Here is a 20857-nt window from a genome sequence, read left to right on the forward strand (position 1 = left end):
ATCGACCCTCCAGCCTGTCAAGAACACTGCCTCGGCCCTTGGGTAGAGCCCCGCAAGTAAGACGACCAGAGTCGGATTCGCTTTTCCCTTGCCCATACACCTGCACTCCAGCCAGGATCTTGTACTATCGAAGCTCCGTCTCCCTCGAGAGTGACTGGGCAACTTAAAGGAGTGCGGTAAAAGATTGACGTTTATCGTACGATTGGCTAAACAATGCTGAGTTTCTGCAACAGTGCTGTGTTCGACCCTAGTGCTGGTAAGGTATACCAGAAGCTGTGATGGAATTCGCACTGCGATTTTCAGGTCAGCCCGGATCAGCACAGAATGTATGGGGGATAGAAAGACGCCACAGTGGGCACCAGCCTAGATGAGTTGGATACTACTCACTTCCAGATCCAATCTGCAATTCTGCTTTCCAGGAGTATCGGCCTAGCATCTCAGCCGGCCGCCCGCTCCTCAGATTTGTGGGCAGCGGAAATCCCCCCGACGGCTCCGGCGATGATGCCACCGACAATGAGAAAAGCCATGGCCAACACAAATATCCAGTACCTCCGCAGCCACGATCGCCGCCGCTGTGCCGCTATCGGCTCAGTTGAAATGGGGATTGTGACGTCTATGCCGGACGACCTGTTTCCGACATGGTCCGCCGTGAGCTGTGGAAGAGCCAGTTCCCCCCGTTTGTTGTCCTCGAGGGCCGAGTAGTTTGGTATTTGATCTGACCAGTCTGTGGTTTTCATTTGGTAACCGGTCGGCATTTTCTGTGTATAGGTTTGATGCGTTGGCCAAATGGAAGCTCGATGACTGTTCCTGGCGGGACTGTTCCGTAGCCAAACGACGACTAGTGGAATCCTGGAATCCAGTTGCTGGAAGGGGGAAGACTGATGAATGAAGGCGAAAGATTGCACATGGCTCACACGTGGTGCCACGTGTGGGAGTGCCGGCTATTTCAAGCCATGGATATTTTCCCGTTTGCCCCCTACTCCAAATATGCACCAATGCTTCTATTCCCTGTATTTTCGAGTTAACTCAGAGACGCATGTCTCGGTTATGCATGTCTCAAAGACGAATAGGGGCGCCAATGGAGGATTTTGACGCGTACCAGGTACTAACACACTCACAGTAGCACAAAAATAAACAGGCCAATTCCATAGATGGCTGAGGCAGTGTTCGGTCTTCGTGAGTCGTCTCAGAAACTCTCAGGAAAGAAATTAGAAACATGCCAACACTGTACGTTGTCGGCCATGATATATCAACATGAACGAACACTGGGGCCTTCATCTTGGTCGAGGAAAGACTGGCATTTGCAATTCTCTGATGGGAGTCCAATACATAACTAGACTCGATCGATTACGCTGGCTTAGTTGCCATAAAAGTATACTTGTTTAATTAATCCAAGAAAAAAAGTGATCAAAACTCATACTCAGCCCCCGTTACTGTCACAAATGTCTTAGCCAAGAGCGGCTGGTACTGGTTGTCGCGTGGTGGTTAGACTAGCGTTTTTTTGCAAAAGCAAATATGGTAGTCACCACGCAGCAAACTCGTACCACTCTGGAACAAAACTCTGCCCTCCCTTTAAAAAATAAATAAAAAAAAGAGCCGAGCACCCGAACTATGTATTTTACCCTGAGTCTTTCGGCCAAACCGAACATCAACATATTTTCACGTTTAAGAGATAAAAGCTCCGCATGAGACCGCGGGTTCGATAATGAGCTTTACGTGACTAGAGAATTCGGCGTAATAAATGCTGTCGGTCACCATGATGGTCCAATGCTCAGAGATAGACATCTTCATGCCCGAGTTGATCCTGTGTGCCCAGGCACAATGAGATGATGCATTGTCAGAAGAGCCAAGATCATTAAAGAATGTTGTCAACTCCTTTTAACCCTCTAAAGTGGATAATTTTATTGCTTGTGCTCAGAATCTTTAACTTTGATAGAGTGCTGAAGTTAGGACATAAGTTCCGAAGTTGTTAACGAAGATGTTCTTGTGATCACCGGCCGCGCTGTTGAAGTCTCCGTTTCCAGGGAGTGGAGCACCATATTTCTCCGAGCTCCGTTCGGCTCCGAAAGGCCCTTCGCCTGTGCTTAAATTGATAGTAGTTCTTCGCTGGGCAATTTTACCAATAACTCCAAATAAAGTTATTCAAGCCCTGTCATGACATTGCCGCTCTGTTGACTTCAACGTCGAGTGGCAATTTGCACAACGGAGGTTGCATCTGCAGCGTATCTCATTGTTGACGGCCTGGCTGGTCCTTTCACAATTATGCTGACTGATGGTAGTCCTTGGCAAAACAGTGTCGACCTCCACTTGAGAAGGGCGCGGAACTAAGCGAATGTCACACGTACTTACGTACCTACTTACTTCTCGCTGGTGGAAATACACAGTCATATCTGTAGCCCTCGAGTTCGTAGCATGCTGCAACGAAATGCTTCTGTTACTGGCATCTGCGAATGCAGCGGTGCTACGCCGACAATATCCTCCAGAATGATCGACAGGGTCCATCGGCTCCTTCCAGACCATACCATCGCGCCGTCGCCGACAGCCCGACGGGAATTTCCTGATGTGGGCGATGTTGGCGCTTACCGCACGTCGGGGACCGGTTGGAGATGTCGTGGTCTGGAGCTTTGGTCACGCAATCGTCGGTGGCAGGGGCTTATCTGGACAGAGCCCGACGAATCCCCGTATTTCCCTCCACGGATGGCCTCCCCCCCGCCACCCGGTGCTTTACCCGCACCCACCATCGCTATCTCGGTTTCCGCCGCTGATTGGAGGTGAGGCCGTCGGCTGGCGAGAACTGTAGTATTCTCTCGAAGCTTGGTGGGTTTTGCCCAGACTTTGGCGTTCTTGGAAACCTGACATGGCATGGGGTTGGATGGTATGGTGGTGCAAAATCTTGGGATCGCGACATCGAAAAATCACTTCATGTGGAAGGATTCGCCCAATTTTCCCCTGTAGCCTGAGTCGTATGAGTGTTTACCTTTAGCTAATACCACCGAGCTGGTCCTTTATATAACCTCAACCACCGGCTCGTTGTTTTGTGCCCATTTTGTGAGGGTATCACGACTGGACCGAATTTTTGTCTCGCCTGCCTGATCCAGCCCCTCTCCCCGCCTTTGAAGCTCCGCACGTCCTCGAATTTTCCTTCTGAGACAGCTACGAGCAACAATGGGCGAAGCCACAGCAGTGTCGTCGTCGTCGACGCCACAACCACAAACATTAGACGAAGAGCACATCCACTACGGATCTCCCGAAGAGGGCATCTTCAAGCACATCTCAAAAGTCATCCCGTACTTCCGCGACGCTCGCAATGTCCTCGTCTTCAAGTTGGACGTCATGCTGCTTGCATGGATGTTCCTTGCCGGTATCATGAAGGAAATGGATCAGTCTGCAACCACGCAAGCCTTCGTTTCGGGAATGAGAGAGTCGTTGAATTTGTACGGCAACGAGCTTGTCGAGTTCAACACCTTCTTCTCAATTGGATACGCCCTCGGCCTGGTCCCGGGACAATTAATTCAAACGAGGTTCCGCCCATCCATGTTTCTTCCCTTTTGCGAGATGAGTTGGGGACTCTTGGTTCTCTTGTAAGTGCCCCAACCCCAGACTACTTGAAGTTCGTCCCAAGTACTGCAGCTGACGGACCAATTCAGCACATACAAGGCAACCAATGCCCAGACCATCTTCGGCCTTCGATTCTTCTTGGGTCTCTTCTCGTCCGCCTTCTGGCCTAGTGTTGTCGCCCTTATTTTCAACTGGTACACTCCCGCCGAGCTCGCCGTCCGAGTTGCCTGCTTCACAGTCTGCGATGTCGCCGGCGCCATGTTCCTCGGTGCCTTGCAAGCCGCCCTCTTCCGCGACATGAACGGCGTCCACGGTCTTGCCGGCTGGCAGTGGCTCTTTATCATCGCCGGCACCGTGACCGTCGGCCAGGGCCTGATCGCTTTCGTTACCGTTCCCGACTCCCCGTCCAACACCCGCGCGCTCTACCTTACCGAGAACGAAAAACGCCTGGCCCGTTTGCGCATGGTCGAATCGGGTGTCAACACCTCTAAGCGCATCCCAGCCTCCGTCCTCCGCTCGAAGCTTCGGAAGCTCATCGTCCACCCCGTCACCTATTTCTACCTCTTCTCCTTCGCCTTCAGCGCATGGGCTCACCGCGCCAACTCGTACTTCGTGCTGTACCTTGAGAGCATCAAAGACGCGTCGGGTAACCGCGTTTACGACACATATCACGTCAACATTCTGCCCCTGGGCGGCTATGCTCTGCAAATTGTCACGAACGTGGGTCTTAACTGGCTCTCCGACTGGAAGCGTTGGCGTTGGCAAATAAGTATCTTCTCGGCCGCTGCCCACGGTATCTGCCTGGCTGTGCTGTGCGGTTGGCCATCCGACCATAAAGTCATCCTCGCTTTCTACTTTCTCACCTACGGTACCAACGCTGGCAGCCCGTCGCTCATTGCGTGGATGGCTGAAATCCTCCGCAAGGAGCCTGAAGCCCGCTCTATCATCGTTGCGATGACTGTTACCATCGTCTATGTCGGCCACGCTACTATCCCCCTAGGAGCCTTCCGCGTCGCCGACGCTCCGAGGTATCCGATTGGTTTCCCGCTTACGACTTCGTTCACCGTCGCCACAATCTTGGTTCAACTTGGCTTGTTATGGTGGGATAGACGCCACCCAGAGATGGCCGAGTTCGGCTACGGGCCGGCCATCAACGCCCGTGAATCGTCGGATGAGGAGAACCCCAAGCTGGCAGGTACCGAGACTGCAGCTGATGGACCTGACTCCAAGTCAATTTAGGTTTCGGGTTGTGTCGAGATGAATTCAGAATTGGCATTGCCACATTAAATAGCTAGCGCGTTTGGTCTTCACAGTTTGTCATAAGATACCACACATCATATTCACGATGGATTCTAATTCAAAAGATTATCATACTGTATGCGGCATGCCCTAGAATATGACAAGCATAGTGGACCGGTGGACTCTGAGTAATACAAAGCTGCCCAACCATGAAGTCACCATTCTCCCAATGCCAAAAACACAAGAGATGACAATAGATATGCACCCCGATACCCAATCATTGAAGAAACGGAGAGAGTGAAAATTGAAGGTTGTCTGTCCCTAGTTCCACTTGCAAATCTGTTACCCAGATAAATTTATGGCAACCGTAGCTCGTATTATGGAGACCTTGGCCGGCCTCTTAGGCATATTGGCCTGCCTGTGACTCGAACAAGGAGAACTACGTGTGTGTACGGTATAAACCTAATATTCATAAGCGCTTGCATAATAGTTCTTATGATAGAGTGGATACGAGAATAGTTATTGGCTCAAATATTAGAGAACTCACCGAAATGGCATCACCGTGGTCTACGCGACATGGGGTCATCAATGGCATCCACACTACCCCAGAGCCATAACCCAATTATGACTAAAACAATAACCAGTATGGTAATACCCGCAGCGATATCTGTAAGGTAAATATCGGTAGAGTTCTCGAGGTCTTGTTTCGGCGAGTAGACTCGGCGGCCGGCCTCATGATCTACGACGACAAATTTGTACATTCCAGGGTTGGCTTCATCGTCGACCACGCAAAATACCGGAAAGGTGGAAAACACCCGATAAGGTTGTTGAAAGCGATTCTGCGATACTTGCTTGTTGTTGTTGTGGTTGGACAGGGACCCGTAGGTCATCGGTCTCGGGCGATCAGGGCTTGGAGACGATGACCGACTACTTGGTTGCGAGTTCAGCAAAGTGGAGGTGGGTGACGAAGGTGCTTCGTGCATCTTTAGGTTATGAAAATGCAACTATTCGTTGGAGAATTTTGCACCGTCGAACGTATATTTTCGTCAACGACGAAGTTTCGAATCAGCAACGCAAGCTGCGGTGGAGTGGAGGGGCATGCTGATCATTATAATATACTACTAACCCGTCTGTGTAACACCACCGTGGATTACACTAACAGCCAGTCAACCACGGCAATTTTGGTGTTTCAATAGATGCAGGTATGCGTCGACCGGATGCACAAAACATAATTCTATCCCTTGTCTGCAGGTCGAGTCGTATTTTTCGACATCAATCAGTGTGACGGTTACACTGCAGCCATCGCTACAAGGGCAAGATACATAAGATTTTCTGATGCCCTGCCCCCATCCCGATTTCAATAAAAGTGCGTTCGGCATTTTGGTATTTCTAATTGGTCAAGGAAGAACGGACTTGATGTTTGACTCTTTGGGTCCAAGTTTCCCGCAAAAGGGACGGATATGCCTCTGAGATCGACCTGACGAGGGACAAAGACGGCTAGCGCTTGAGAATGATTTCTTCTAGGCACGTAAATGCTGTAGAAGGAACGTATGGTCACGTTAAGCTGCTACACCCCAAAATGATGGGCATTGGTGCCTAGGTTGCTCGGAGACAGCAAGGCAATCAGAGACTGAGAACGCCAATGGAATTGGCCATCCATGAAGAAGCAAAGTTAGCGAGAAGTTGGAGGTATCGTCAGAATACTCACACGCTGTGGCGATAACGGTAGATATATTTCTGTCCGTTGGCTTGAGATGAATGTTGCTATCGTTTTCGGCGAACGTTCATTTCCAAGCTCCAAGTCCGGCCAGCTCGGCTCAAATAGCCGGTGAAGCCTCTAGGTTCTGCTCTCAAAGTTGCGTTACTAAAAGCGGTATTCAGAAACTTCTGGTGAAGTTCACTTGCTAATACTTGGCCACAATGCTGAATGGCTGCTGTATTGTTCGCAATCAAGTCACCGGACGGGGGTTGAACGTCTAAATCGCTTACGTTGATCTGGACTGAGCCACCTGAAATTGTGTATAGGGAACAATACAGCTCGCCTAGATATTATGTGGCCCCGTCGTGAAAAGAAGTATCTACTAGCTCTTGGCTATAAGCGCTAGCAAACCATGGTAGATGATTGGATTATGCAAGAACTTTTGAATGGCGCTGGTCGTCAACCTCGGCGAAAAGTCCTGCCGATACTCGCTCTGTAAGAAGGAAAACAGATGTTGGTCCTTCATCCATCTCAACAATTTCTTATGCCCCTAAGGAAGGCGGCATGGGTGGGCGTCAACAACGAGTACACGGGCGACGATCATCGCATCCGGAGGGAGGGCATTCGACATCAAATGTACTGAGTTTGAGAGTAATGAGCTGGAACTCATATCACCGATCCGTAGGCCGTTGAACATGCCAGACATCAGAGCTGCAAAAAAGTTCTCCCTCGGGCCAGTGAGTCTAGGTTGAATCAATGATGACATCAGACTCGCAAGTGAAGTCTGCTGCGGCGTTCGTCATTGGTTGCGGCGAGTTTAAAAACGTGGGGATCGGAATATTGCCGGCAAGGGGCACAATCCTGATGGTGGTGGGTAAAGATAGTACAGAGCCGCCCTGCTGTTGCGCGCGACGAGCGAGCCGTTTGTCTCATTGCCAATGACAGCGGGCGTGCAATCGGCTACTAGGGCGGATGAAGAACCACCTGGAAGCTATTGCTTGTGAGTCTTGCGATGACATAATGTATGGTTTCCCGCAGGGAACTTGCGCTATCGCCAAAGACACCCTCTCCCTTCTGAACACCATCTTGCACATATGGCGGTCAAGTTCGTCCTCCAGCCACTGACCAATCAGAAGGCGCCGTTGTTGATCTAAGACCTGTCAGTTAAAATAGAGTCACTGATGATCTGGCAGATCCTGGTTTGACGTGATTATTTCCGTGGAATTTCAAAGGTGTGGCCAGGATTGATCTGATGGATCTTGTCATGCCGCCTCGTCTGAAGGCGAACACGCAAAGAAGTTCGTTTTTTTGCGAGAACGACAGCTCCGGGATTGATGAGCTGTCTGGGCCCAGCTGGCCACGCATGGGTCGGAAAATTGCCGAAAAGGGGGAATGATAGACGAGAAATGATTCACCGTACCCGCTGAACAACCTCAGCAAGGGCCCTGGCTCGCAAGTCGACCAGTGCCATGCCGCCGGCCCTCGTACCCACAGCGGTGTTGACCCAAGAAACATCGCGTAAAAAAAAGCTCGGCGTGTTTGTTGCCTTGTCTCTGGCGTCCGACGCAGGTTTTCGGGAAGTTTGGGGGTCAGATAAGTCGGACATGGGCGCGCAAGCCTATCTTGGCCACGACTAGGATGCGTGCAAAAATTGATCTGCTTGAGACCTCCGGCACGTTCAGAGTCTAGCCTGTGCGCGATATCCATCAATGTCTCGCGCGGAGCCACGGAGATGACAGCGTGTAGTATCCCTCGTGCTTTTGGATTTGATCAAGACAGGCCTCCACGAGCTGAAAGCCGGCGAGGGCTCCAGACCCGGGTTCGGCCTGGAGGTCAGCCGCTGTCGCGGAGGAAGGCGTCTTCGAGGCGGTCAAAGTCATGATTTAAGGAGAGAATTACGAAGCAGGGCTGGCGAGCTGGAGCTTGCAGCTCTTTCAGCGCAGCAGAATGAAATTTATCGGTTGAGGAAAATACCCCCTTAGAAATGATGTTGGAGAACATGGCCGTCAAGCTCCAATCGACTGGTGATCAATTCTGCATGAGGTCCATATCGCTCTCCAAAAGCGCGAGCTCAGGAATGGCGGGGTATAGTAGCACCGCAATGGCAGATGCTTACTTCCCGGCAACTGGCACGTCATTTCCCAAGTTTCTGGGTTGATCTGAGTCGTGGCACGGGGAGCTCGCTTCTGTGATCCTGGAACACACATATCTCGCAGGGAGATGACAAGCCAAAGCCACTGTTGCTCTCATGGGGTTTTGCACCTCAGCTCTCTTGCAGCCAAGTTAGAGCCCGGATTCGCAAGCATTGTCGCACTTTTCCCGTGCGAATCCGATGCAGGGCTTCTGAAGACCTTCATCAAATGTGACTCGCACGTGCAGCGCGGGCGCGATCCCGCGCATCTCTCGCGCGAGTGAATGCTTTCTTTTCCGTTAATTCCCTTGGACCTGCAGGCTTCTAGACCATCTTTTCTTTTCTCAACCCAATAAGCAGCATGGTCGTGCTAGCCGAGTTTCCCCCCGCGGCTGGGAGCTTCTCCCTTTCTCAAGGCTTTTTTTCGGGCTTGTTTCCCTTGCCAAAGTCCCGCCTTGGTGTGCTATGGGCCGATGTCTGCATCTCAGACAAACTTCATTTGCCCTTGCATCAAGCCCGGCGGGTTCCTTGCAGCGCAGTCAACCTGAAGCAACCGCCCACCAAGCCAAGTGGCTAGTGAAGTACGGCAAGCCCTAGGGAACATCCTCTCATCTGCCATGCTTATCTTTTCTGCCCCGAGGCTGAGGTTGCGGGTTTCTGCGAAGCGGTGATCTGTCGCGGGCCCGACGCTGATGCTAGGCAAGCCACTTTCGTTAGTGTCCGCAAGATTGGTCTCGTTTCTAACGAACATGGTCAGGCAGGGATGGGATTTCTTATGTCTCGATGGGCAAAGCAAGCAACACCGCGTCGACAGAGTCTAGGACGAGGAAGCCGTACGGGCAGCACTATTGTCGAGGCAGTTGCGAGATGACCCAAGGGAAGCAGGAGTCTTAGACCCAGAGCGACGCGATATTGGCGGCCGATTTTGCCACATCCCTTAGTGCTGGGAGGTTTACGCCCGATGCTTTTTTCAGTCCCGATTTTGGGGTTCATCTCGAGATGTCTTCAGATGTATATAACTTGTTGTTGCGCTGCAGGTTCTCGGGGAAATATTCTCTTCACCACACCAGCGCAGTTCTCTCCTGCATCTTCTCCCCCGCGGCAAGCTCCAGACAATCATTCTTCGCGCATCGTCCGAAGTCAAAAGGTTCCTAGTCAACACGAGGTCTTTCCCCCCTCGCCCCCAGTACAGCCATGAAGACGTCTACCTACGCCGTGCTGGCCGCCCTCTTTGGGTTGGGTGCTACAGAGTGTGCCAGGGACAACTGTATCAGAGGTAAGATTTTCCAACCGCCCATCGCCGGGGGGCCCGTAACAGAAGACCTCAAGCTGATCATCACTTCCAGCTATCGCTGCCAGTGCCTTCTCGACCCGATCTGGTACTGCCGACTGCTCCAAGTTCCTGCAGGTGACCGTCCCGGCGCCCGTGGTGTAAGTCATTCCGTACTCTAGTCTTTATACTTCCATACTGACATTAGCGAAAAGCACATCGACCTTGACCGTGACTGTCCCTACCAGCGGAGTCTTCACCTCGACTGTGACTTCCACCCAAGCAGGCCCAGGCCCCATCGAGACGAGCCTTGCCGTTGAGACGGTCGTGGTCTCCGCGACCGAGACCAACCTCGTCGGAATCACCCAGACCACCACCGTCGCGACCGAGACCATCGTCGTCCCCACCACCGTTGTTGTTTCTACCACCCGGACCCTCACTTTCGGCACCACCGTGATCACCACCGTCGCCACTGAGACGCAGACCATCCTCGAGACCATCGCTTTGCGAAAGCGCCAGGGACCGTCAACAACCAACGCGTTCCCGACATACGCCTCTGCCTGCAGCTCTTTCGCCCGCTACGCTTCGGCCTGCTCTTGCCTCGGTGTCACGCCCAACACACTCACCTCGGCTGCTGTTACCGTCACTGTGACCAACACGGTTCCCGCGACTATCCTGTCCACCTCCGTCGTGACTGTCACCGTGTCTGGTAGCGCCGGCCCGGGCTCCACGGTTGTGGCGACGACGACCACTACAACGACTGCCGTTGAGACGACCCTGGTCACCCTGACCGATTTTGAGTCGGTCACTGCGACGGCTTCCATTGGCAGCACCGTTACGGACTTGATTGAGGAGACTACATCTGTGACTGACACAATCTTTAACAACGCTACATTCACCACCTTCATTACCCGCACCACCTCGTTGCCTCCGGTCCTCAGCTCGTCTTCTTCGTCCGAGACTGAGTCCTCTTCTAGTGTTATCTCGTCTTCCGAGACCGAGTCTTCTTCTATTATCTCGTCTTCTGCGTCCGAGACCTTCTCTTCAACCGTGTTCCCTAACAGCACAATCACTTCCGAGACGAGCACTTCGGTTCCCTCTTCTACTATTTTCCCCAACACCACGTCCACCGAGTCGACCACTCTGGAGACATCTTCTACCTTCTCTTCCACCGTGTTCCCGAACACCACCTCGACTGAATCCAGCTCCGTTCCTTCGGCCTCTTTCAGTTCGACCGTGTTCCCCAACACCACCATCACTTCGGAGTCCACCACTGTGACGTCGAGCTTCTCCTCGACCACCGTCTTCCCCAACAGCACTACTTCGTCTGTAGAGAGCGAGACGAGCTCCAGCTTCTCGAGCACCAGCGTCTTCCCCAACAGCACCACAACCTCTGAGACTGAGACTTCCTCGTTCGCCTCTTCCACGACCTTCCCCAACATCACCTCCTCTTCGACTGAATCGTCCACCGTTGTCTCTTCGACTACTTTCCCTAACATTACCTCTTCTTCGACCGAATCGTCCACCGTTGTCTCTTCGACTACTTTCCCTAATATTACCTCTTCTTCGACCGAATCGTCCACCGTTGTCTCTTCGACGACTTTCCCTAACATCACTTCTTCGACTGAATCATCTACTTTCGCCTCTTCCACTACTTTCCCTAACATTACCTCTTCGACCGAGTCTTCCACCTTTGAGTCGTCTACTTTCTCCACCACTTTCCCTAACAGCACGACCTCGGGATCTACAACGATTCCCTCGTCCACCACTTTCCCCAACACCACTTCTTCAGCCACTGAGACTTCCTCGTTCGTCTCTTCCACTGGCTTCCCGAACGTCACTTCCTCTTCGACTGAATCGTCCACCTTGGCGTCTTCCACGACTTTCCCCAACACCACGATTTCGGAGTCTTCGACGATCCTCCCCTCTTCCACGACCTTCCCCAACACCACAACATCCGAGACCAGCACCGTAGCGCCTACCGTCTTCCCTAATACCACCATCACCTCGGGCACCGAGTCCACGACGTTCCCCTCGTCTACGACCTTCCCTAATGTCACCTCTTCGACCGAGACGTCGATCACTGAGTCATCCACCTTCGTCTCTTCCACTCTTTTCCCCAACACCACTACTACGTCTGAGACCAGCACTGTAGCGCCTACTGTGTTCCCTAATACTACTACAACTGAGACCAGCACCGTTGCGCCCACCGTCTTCCCTAATACCACCATCACCTCGGGCACCGAGTCCACGACGCTCCCCTCGTCCACGACCTTTCCTAACGTGACTTCCTCCGCCACCGAGACGACGCTGTCTTCTTCCATCCTCTCTTCTACTACGTTCCCCAATAGCACTATTACTCCTAGCAGCGAATCTTCCACTGTTTTCCCTACTTCGACCGGCTTCCCGAACACGACCGCTTCTGAATCCAGCATCACTAGCCTCTCTTCTTCTGTCGCCCCGACTGTTTTCCCCAACAGCACCTTCACTTCTGAGACCGTAACCAGCTCCACCTTCTCTTCCTTCTCGCAGTTCCCCAACAGCACCACCATCTCGGCCACCGAGACCGGCTCGAGCTCGACGTTCCCTTCCGTCACGTCGTCTGCCAACAGCACCGCGAGCTCCACTGAGGAGCCCTCGGCCACGACCACCGACTTCACCAGCTCAACCGATGTCTCCGAGTCGACAACCACCGGCGCCCCTAGCTCCACGTCGCCCGACACCTCCCCCCGCCCTGGGTCGACCACGTCCGACGAGCCTTCGTCCACCACTTCTGATGAGCCCACCTCCACCAGCGATGTCTCTGAGCCTTCGACCACCACTTCCGATGAGCCAACTTCCACAAGCGACGTCCTGAGCTCGACCACCACCTCTGACGAGCCCACCTCGACCAGCGACGTCTCGAGCTCAACCACCTCCTCTGACGAGACCAGCTCCACCGCCATCAGCTCCACCGCCATCACCAGCTCGTCGGCGACCACGACCACGACCACGACTTCGAGCTCGACCAGTTCGTCCGCAACGGCCTCGCCCACGGCCGTCTTCGCCCGCAACCTCTGCCTCAAGGTCGCCACGGGCCCCGTCCCCAACAGCGTCGTCGGTCTCGGCAGCAACCGCTACACCATCAACACGGACGGCAGCAACGCGGCCACGTTCGACCTGAACCTGTCGACCGGCGAGCTCTTCCAGACCAACGGCGAGCTCGTCGCGGCGCCCGCCCCCTACGAGGTTGACAACCGCCCCGTCAACGGCTTCACGCCCCGCCAGGTCCTCGTCCGCAAGCTCGCGCCCATCATCTGCCAGACCAACGGCCTCTCGCTCGCCGTCGGCGTCCCGCTCAACTGCTCCGCCACCGGCGACGACAGCGTCAACGTCCGCACCTACACGCGCTTCTACTACAACAACAACTCGCCCGACCGCGTCCTGCGCATCGCCACCGCCGACCGCGTCTTCGTCCCCAACAACCGGGAGATCACCCTGGCGCCCTACGACGCCGCCGACTGCGGCCTCTGAAGTAGATATATAAGAAAGGAACGGGAAGGCGTCTTTTAGGGCCCCTTGTTTTTTCAACCCTGTAATGTGGTGTCTCGCTTCCCCCGCCTCACCACCGTCCCCCACGGCGGCCGATTTGGGCCGGCCGTGCGCGATGTGCGAACATTTACCTCTGCCATGGTTGGGCATTTGGGAGCCATAATCATGTACTTATATACTCTGGACCCGCCTAATGGATAGCTCAACTTGCACACTCTTTACAAAAAAAACGTTCGCTCCTGTCTCATGCATTGTGATTGTTGTGAATATAAACGGCTTTGTGACTTGTTCATCGTCTGAATAAAGAACATGAACTACATCGCAACGAAATGGTCGCACGCCACTGCAATCCACCATAACATGTTGATGAGGAGAGTCGAAGTGGTGCCGATTGGGCTAGATAGCTTGTGATTAATCTGACGTCGCCCATTGTCTCTTGTGTCCTCTGCTGCAAGGAAGGACCAGCCAGATATCCCGCTTAGTCATCAATTTATCAATTTGTTTGCATTGAACTCTATGCCTTCTCATGGATTAAATATGTTGGCGTCTTACTTGCGCTCCGCACGGAAGAGAAAAAGCACCTGGGTTGGCAAAGACGTTCACATAGAGGTAGGAGGAGCTACTTGGAAGGCACGTATTGATGTTAAGTGGGAAATGTGGGAAGAACTCAGACGATCACAAGGCGATATCAACACGGCATTTTTCGTACTGTCAAACCTCGTGGAAACAGATGCATGGAGCAGATATGGTATGCCTTTCTCTAGCGCGTTGGCGTGGGACTACGCCAACATATTCAATCACTAAGGAGTGAGGAGGTATGGGTCTTTCCGGCAGGTCAAGTAATGTAAGAGGTAGGAGGCTCGCGGTTCCGGGTTGCCCCAGGCTCGGGCGGCGCGGGTACCGCCGGATGGGTCGGCCCCCGACCGGAGCCCGACAATGATCCGGAGGAAGCCGGCAGGCGGGGAACGCAGGCCATTTGCTGCAGTCTGCCAATAAAACGGATGACGTCGCCGCCTGCCCTGCACTTTTTCCTGGGCGAAAAGGGAGTTTGACCTTACTCGCTGCCCGCATCCCATCCTTCAGGTGAGAGCAGCACGGCGCCGCGTCTGACCATGCACATAGGATCAGACGAAGAAAACAACACGCACGTCTGAAAATTATAGAAAAAGAAAAACCCTCCGGGGGCCTGCATTTTGGGGCTGAGGTCTGCCATCAGGGCCCCAGGACCCAGACCCGTGGGCGCCGCCTCGCCTCCCCCCTTGACAAAGGCGACGGGTAACGATCCCAACTCTAGGCTGATATTTTTGTGTTTTCTTAGCGTCGAGCGGCTGCGGAAGCTCGGACGGGGAGGAGGGGGCAGGAGGAGGGCCCATGCTGCAGTCAGTCGGAATTATGTCAGACCTAATGCGAGGCTAAGTCTTTTGATGGGCTCGCACTTGACGTAAGTGTGTCTGTTTTTAATTAGATTTTCTTTCTGTTTCTGGCAGTGCTCCGTGAAGTAAAAGGGCCTCTCGCGTCTAAATGTCACATAGGCTGCGACGGGGCAGGTTGGCTGGTTGGGGCTGTGACTAGATGGCGGCTGGTGGTGGTGCTGCTGCACAATACCCCTTCCTGCCTGTTGGCAGTCCAGACTCTCAAAAAAATGAACGGATACGGCGTGACGGTGGGCTTCCGTCTCACACTGTCAGGGTCAAGCATTCGAAACTGGAGCCCGATCACAGCCGACACCGTCTCCATCCAACGGTCAAGCTTTTTTAGGTTTCTGAGGCACCAAGAGCCAGAAATAGGCATCAAGAATAATGGCGGGAAAATTTGTGGGAACAGGCAGAAGAAGCCGAAGAAAAAAAGGAAGGAAGGAAAAAACAGTAGCGAGCGAGCGGGCCAGCGACCCGGGGAAAGGTCTCCACTTCTCACTTGACGGAAACCTACGATTGCCTGGAATGGGAACTGGGGCCTTTCCTTTTTTTTCTTCCTATCCTTCCCTCGGCTCTTTCTCTGCACCTCCCTTCCACTCTCTCCAAGTCTCCACTTTGCCAAGGAAGCTTCGCCACCACTGGACCCAGCAATTGAAAGGAGGGAATCATAGAATTCAAGGAAATAACACTGGAGTAAACGGGCAATTTGATCCTATTTCTTGGGTATTGGCCGAGATCCAGGCCGCGAGTCAGCCTGGGTACCTGTCGTCTGCCCCCGCCCTGGCCCGTCTTCACCGCGTGTTAGGCGGTTTTGTTATTTGCTCTCGTGCTCCCCTCATTACACACGCGGTATTACCTACGCAGCATTACGGATACCCGTGGCTGTACGGAGCATGAGGGTGTCACTGTCGAAATTGGTTTGGTGAAATGCAGGGGGGGCGGTGGGTTCTTGGCACCACCACGGATCAAAGGGAAACATCTGGTGATGCACTGAATCATCCTCACCCATCAGTCCAGAACCCACGGAAACATTGGACGGGATACACCACTCCCCGGGGAGTTGGCGGTATGTGGGAAAGGGGGAGCGCCAGGTTGATCCATGCCGTCCGAACGAAACCCGCGCTCCGAAGAATGTGTGATGCGTGCGCGCGTGCGTGCTGTGGCGCGTGGCAATTACGACTGAAGTGTTGCTGCCGTGCCATCGGCATCGTGTCCACCACGTCGAATGTGTGTCGTCGCCGCTCTCTAGAGTTTCGACTAGGTTTAAAAGGAAAAGAGAAGGAAAAAAACTGCCGGCCGGCTGTGCCTAGCAGCCCGCACCGACTAACACCCCTACGAGGCGTCCCGGTACAGAGATGATCCCGGGATGTCATTCGCTCAGCCCGTAGGAAGAAGGGGGGGTTTGTCTGAACTTGTGGAAATCTTGTTCAGTCTGGACAACAACACGACTGACTGTGCAGCTGTCAGCCCATAGAACGAGCTCCCTGTGGCTACCGCTTCAGTTTCAGACATTGGATGCCAGCTGCTCAACTCTGGATTATTAAGGGGACTCCGCCAAGACCCATTCTGATGTCGGCAATGGCTTGAAAAACAAAAAAGGCGCTGGCGAAATGAGAGAATTTGGGTAATGATTGTCTGGGCTACTTCGTCTCGCCTCATCTTCTTGTGCGCCAAGGCCCGAATAAACGCGCCAGTTTGCGGGCACTCATCGGGAGGGCAAGGCCTGAAGAAGAAGGATCTTCGTCTCGCCGGCCGTTATACGATTCGTATGGATTGGTACGTGCACAGTACCCTGGATGTGAACGGTCTAGCCATCATCGGGGACGGGGGGCCCTCAGGAGTCAAGACTTGGATGTTCACAGACGAGGGACACAATGCTCGCGTGTGTTGTCTTCTTCGCCCAGGGGCCACAGGCATCAGTGGGAAGCGAAAGGCAAAAGCGCATGGCTTGGCATGGCATGGCATGACTGTGAGAATGTCAATAAAGGGTGACCACGAGAGGGAGAGAGGCGAACGGAGCACAGCGTCTCGGGCCAAGACATTACTCGACGGCGAATCAATCTCGATGACGGAACGGGGGAGGGGGGACGGCCTGGATCTGGGTTTCCGAAATCACGGTGTCAACGGGGTCTTGACCCCCTTGACGCTCAACGCCGCGCGCTCTCTCTTCCTCTCTCCGTGGCTCATCGTCTGGTGTCGTGCCGTCCAATGGTGGGCAGGACTGCTATTTTCTGCGTCCTCGCCTCCGTCGACGTGCATCTGGACCTGGACGGTCGTTTCCGGAAATCAAGAAATCCACGGCGCAAGCGATCAACTTGGACGCCTCCACGTGTCGACGGCGGTTCGACGCGGGTCCAAAGCCTGGCTCAGCCCAGGGAAGAGTGGAGGAGGAGCGATGCAAGGCAAGTCAGCGCTCACATTTGAATTGTGCAGTGCAGGAAACAGGCGTGCCCAACGTCGTCAGGTACCATGTAGTCAGCATTTGGTGCTCTGTTCAGAGCACAGAGTATACGAGCATGTACACACTAGTAAAATAGGCGACCAAGGGGTGCGGTGTTCTCCCGAGCGAAGGAGCGTCCACTACAGCACGACCGCTGTAGCAATTGAGTGATGTGTGCATGTGCATGTCAGACAGGAACAGCCCCTTGGCACGCGTTTTGGCGTTACGAGGGTCCTGTTTGGGAAATGATGCATTGTGAAGCTGTTGACTTCTGTGAGATGTGAGAGAGAGGGACCAGAGCCAATTAGTGGCGAGTTCCTGAGCCGACTGTGTACATAGCACAGTGAGTAGTAAGTGGTCTGTGATGAATGACTCTCTCTAACGGAGGCAGGAGGCAGGAGCAGGACAGCAGTGCAGTGGTAGCAGTGGCAGCCCGATCCAAGTGGAGCCGCATGGCCCCTGTTTCAGCTCCGCCCCCTGAGCTTGCTCCTTCCTTCCACCGCTCTCACTGGATGACTGGCCTTTTCTTTCGGGTTCGAGTGGGCAGGTGGGCTCCTTCCCCGGGGCTGGCCGCTCCCCCTTCTTGTCCTTGGGCCCCTGGACTGGACATGAATTCGGGGACTGGGGGGAGCAGAAGACGAGGAAACACGTGCTTCCCATTGGCTGAAACTAGGGTGAGCACAAGCCGTTTGACGATCCAGCAGCGGGGACGTCGGGACGAAAGAGGAAAGGCGCCAAGACGTCCATCTGCGGCCTGCAGGGCAGGAGCGATGCGGTACCTGGCTACGTAGTACGTGCAGAGCAAGAGGTGGTGCGCGATGGAAGGTGGTGTGGGCGGGCAGCAAAGACGGGAAGGGAAGGGAAGGGCGTGGGTGTGGGTGTGGGTGTGGGTGTGGTGGGTGTGTGGTGTGTGAAGGAAGCGGCTGCTGCTTCTGTTAATGCTTGCTGCTTGCAACTGGTATTGCTGCACATCTTTAGTGAAGAGCGGCCAGAGAAAATAGAAATAAAAATAAAAATAAAAAAAATCACAGAGACGCGACGGTGACATTTTTTCCATCTTTGACGAGTTTCTTTCTCGTATAAACTCAATTTTCCTTCCCCTTCCTCCCCTTTTTGATTTCCTCCCCGATTCCTGTTTCCTATTTCCCCTTGGTGTTTCCTATACCTGTCCGTCTGTCTATTACCTCTCCCTCTCTCCCTCTCTCTCTCCCCCCTACTACCACCTCGTCTGCAGTCATCATCACACACTCGCTCCTCGCCCAGTCATTCATTGGACCACCTCCTTAGACCTACCACACCCTCTCGTAGACCTACCTCACCTTAACTCCCTGCGTAATAATCCAACTTCACCACCCAGGACCACCCCCCGTTCCTTCTGCATCCTCCCGTTCAATTTCCCACCCCGTCGGCGCTACGCTTCATATATCCAACACTCCCGCCCCAACCTGCCTAAGCTCCCTTCGGCCACCCACCCATCCCTCGCTCGCCTGTCCCTGTCTGTTGTCGATTGATGGACGTAGCAGCCCATCAATAGCCGGCTATACAGGACATTAAAACAAACGTCCTTCCCTCCCTTCCGCCTCCCACTCCCGGATATGCCCCATCTGTCAACCTCGTCCTACGAAGTTCCAGCAATCAATACACAAGTCAACGACTCCGGCGTCACACCTCACATCATGGCTGAAGAAGGCGGTCATCACGCCCCGACGGGCGGTAACAACCACAACCCGGCCAGCGACAACCAGCAGCCGCCCCAGGAGTTCCGCATCAAGCCCCGCATGACTGACTTCAACACCCAAGAGTTCCGCGAAGCCATGTCGCCCACCGGACCCATGACCCCGAACCCCTTCAGCCGCAAGAACACGAGCATCGACATCGACGACTACTTCACCGGTCCCCGTGATATTCTCAAGCACTCCAAATGGCCCCTCTTCATGCAGATGCACGGCAGCATTCTGCCCAAGATGATTGTCCCCTTGATCTGGATGTGCCTTTGGTCTGCCGCAATCACCTGCATCGACAAGTTCCGCACCAACATGGGTGTCGACTCCGTTCTGCTGACTGTTCTGGGTTTCGTCGTTGGTCTGGGTCTCTCCTTCCGCAGCTCCACCGCCTACGAGCGATACGCCGAGGGTCGCCGCTACTGGGCCCAACTCATTCTCGCAACCCAGAGTCTTGGTCGCGTTTTTTGGATCCACGGCGGCGAGGCTGCCGATATCGACCCCAGACAGTCGCTGCTTCGCAAGGTCGGCTGCATGAACCTGCTCCTCGCCTTTGCCGTCTCCCTGAAGCACAAGCTTCGCTTTGAGCCTTACACCGCCTACGAGGACCTCGAGCACCTGGTGGCCCACATGCAGACCTTCGCCCAAGACGCCACCGCCGCCGAGCCCGAGAAGATGACTCTCAAGAAGAAGAACTTCTTCAAGGAGACGGGCGAGTACCTCGGCGTCTCCTTCGCCGCCAGCAACCCCCGCAAGTCCATCAAGAAGGCCTCCCGCCCCCTCGGCAACCTGCCCCTCGAGATTCTCAACCACATCTCTTGCCTGGTCGACAAGATGGTCGAGGATGGTCAGCTCAAGGTCCCCATGCAGCAGACCCTTGCCTACAACAACGTCGCTCTTCTCAACGATATCATGACCGGTACCGAGCGTGTCCTCACCACCCCTCTTCCCATCGCCTACGCCATTGCCATCAGCCAGATCACCTGGGTTTACGTCATGTTGCTTCCCTTCCAGCTGATTGACAAGCTCGAGTGGATTACGATCCCCGCGACCGTCGCCGCATCTTACATCATCCTTGGTATCCTCTTCATCGGCCGCGAGATCGAGAACCCCTTCGGTGAGGATGTCAACGACTTGCCGCTCGAGGTCTACTGCGAACAGATTGCCTCGGAGCTTGACATCATTGCCTCGTTCGAGAAGCGCGATCCCTACCGATTCATGGAGTCCTCCCGCAACCTGCCTCTGTACCCTGCTAGCATGGCCAACTACCACATCTGGATGGACCGCTCCGAGGAGCGCGTCCGTGAAGCCATCAAGAACAAGCACGACACCGTCTTCGAGTTCCGTAAGAAGGTCATTCTCGAGAAGGTGGCGTCGGGGGCAGCGGGTGCTACAGAGAAGAAGCCAAGCAGTCAGGCCACCACCACCATCAGCGGAGACAACAATGTTTAAGGACTTGGGTCGTCTCACAGTTTCTCTCTTTTCTTCATGTCTCCCCTCCATATACTGCATATAAAAATCGGATGGGAACGGGGTTTAGCGATTTGCGTCTGGAGCATTCTCGGCACGGAAAAAAATCATACACGCCCCGAAAGGTGGCATTTGGCACAGGAACGGTTCGGGTTTTCATTTCACTGTAATTACCTGGAAAAGGATAGGTGTGTTTCGAGCGCAGCATTTTCTCTTCTGACATCAGACATCAGTCAGACTGCAACGGTTAGATATCCAAATTGAACGGACAAACTTGTTATCAAAAACCCAAAGACTACTGTGATTGATTAGCGGATTGCGTGAAACTCCGAGTATGAACTGATTGAATGCGTTTGGGATGACACAGAAACCATGGCTACGGT

The 20857-nt window shown here is 53.9% G+C and overlaps 4 protein-coding genes across 4 annotated transcripts; 3 read left to right on the forward strand and 1 right to left on the reverse strand.

The window, feature by feature from the left end:
• Positions 1–437: 437 nt before the first annotated feature.
• EsH8_II_000446 (uncharacterized protein) lies at positions 438–755 on the reverse strand (the record flags this gene model as incomplete). Its single annotated transcript, XM_083263744.1, has 1 exon — positions 438–755. The coding sequence occupies one exon, from the start codon at positions 753–755 to the stop codon at positions 438–440; it is 318 nt and encodes a 105-aa protein (XP_083121066.1).
• A 2410-nt stretch (positions 756–3165) lies between these two features.
• On the forward strand, positions 3166–4797 carry EsH8_II_000447 (major facilitator superfamily domain-containing protein; the record flags this gene model as incomplete). The annotated part of the gene is made up of 2 exons (XM_083263745.1): positions 3166–3581; positions 3648–4797. 2 exons carry the CDS (start codon positions 3166–3168, stop codon positions 4795–4797), a joined length of 1566 nt encoding a protein of 521 aa, XP_083121067.1.
• Positions 4798–9821: 5024 nt separating this feature from the next.
• On the forward strand, positions 9822–13410 carry EsH8_II_000448 (uncharacterized protein; the record flags this gene model as incomplete). The annotated part of the gene is made up of 3 exons (XM_083263746.1): positions 9822–9903; positions 9974–10058; positions 10113–13410. 3 exons carry the CDS (start codon positions 9822–9824, stop codon positions 13408–13410), a joined length of 3465 nt encoding a protein of 1154 aa, XP_083121068.1.
• Positions 13411–18878: 5468 nt separating this feature from the next.
• EsH8_II_000449 (Bestrophin, RFP-TM, chloride channel-domain-containing protein) lies at positions 18879–20456 on the forward strand (the record flags this gene model as incomplete). Its single annotated transcript, XM_083263747.1, has 1 exon — positions 18879–20456. The coding sequence occupies one exon, from the start codon at positions 18879–18881 to the stop codon at positions 20454–20456; it is 1578 nt and encodes a 525-aa protein (XP_083121069.1).
• Between the last annotated feature and the right edge of the window lie 401 nt (positions 20457–20857).

This window comes from Colletotrichum jinshuiense, chromosome 2 (genome assembly GCF_051148585.1).
Source record: "Colletotrichum jinshuiense chromosome 2, complete sequence".
Taxonomy (NCBI): domain Eukaryota; kingdom Fungi; phylum Ascomycota; class Sordariomycetes; order Glomerellales; family Glomerellaceae; genus Colletotrichum; species Colletotrichum jinshuiense.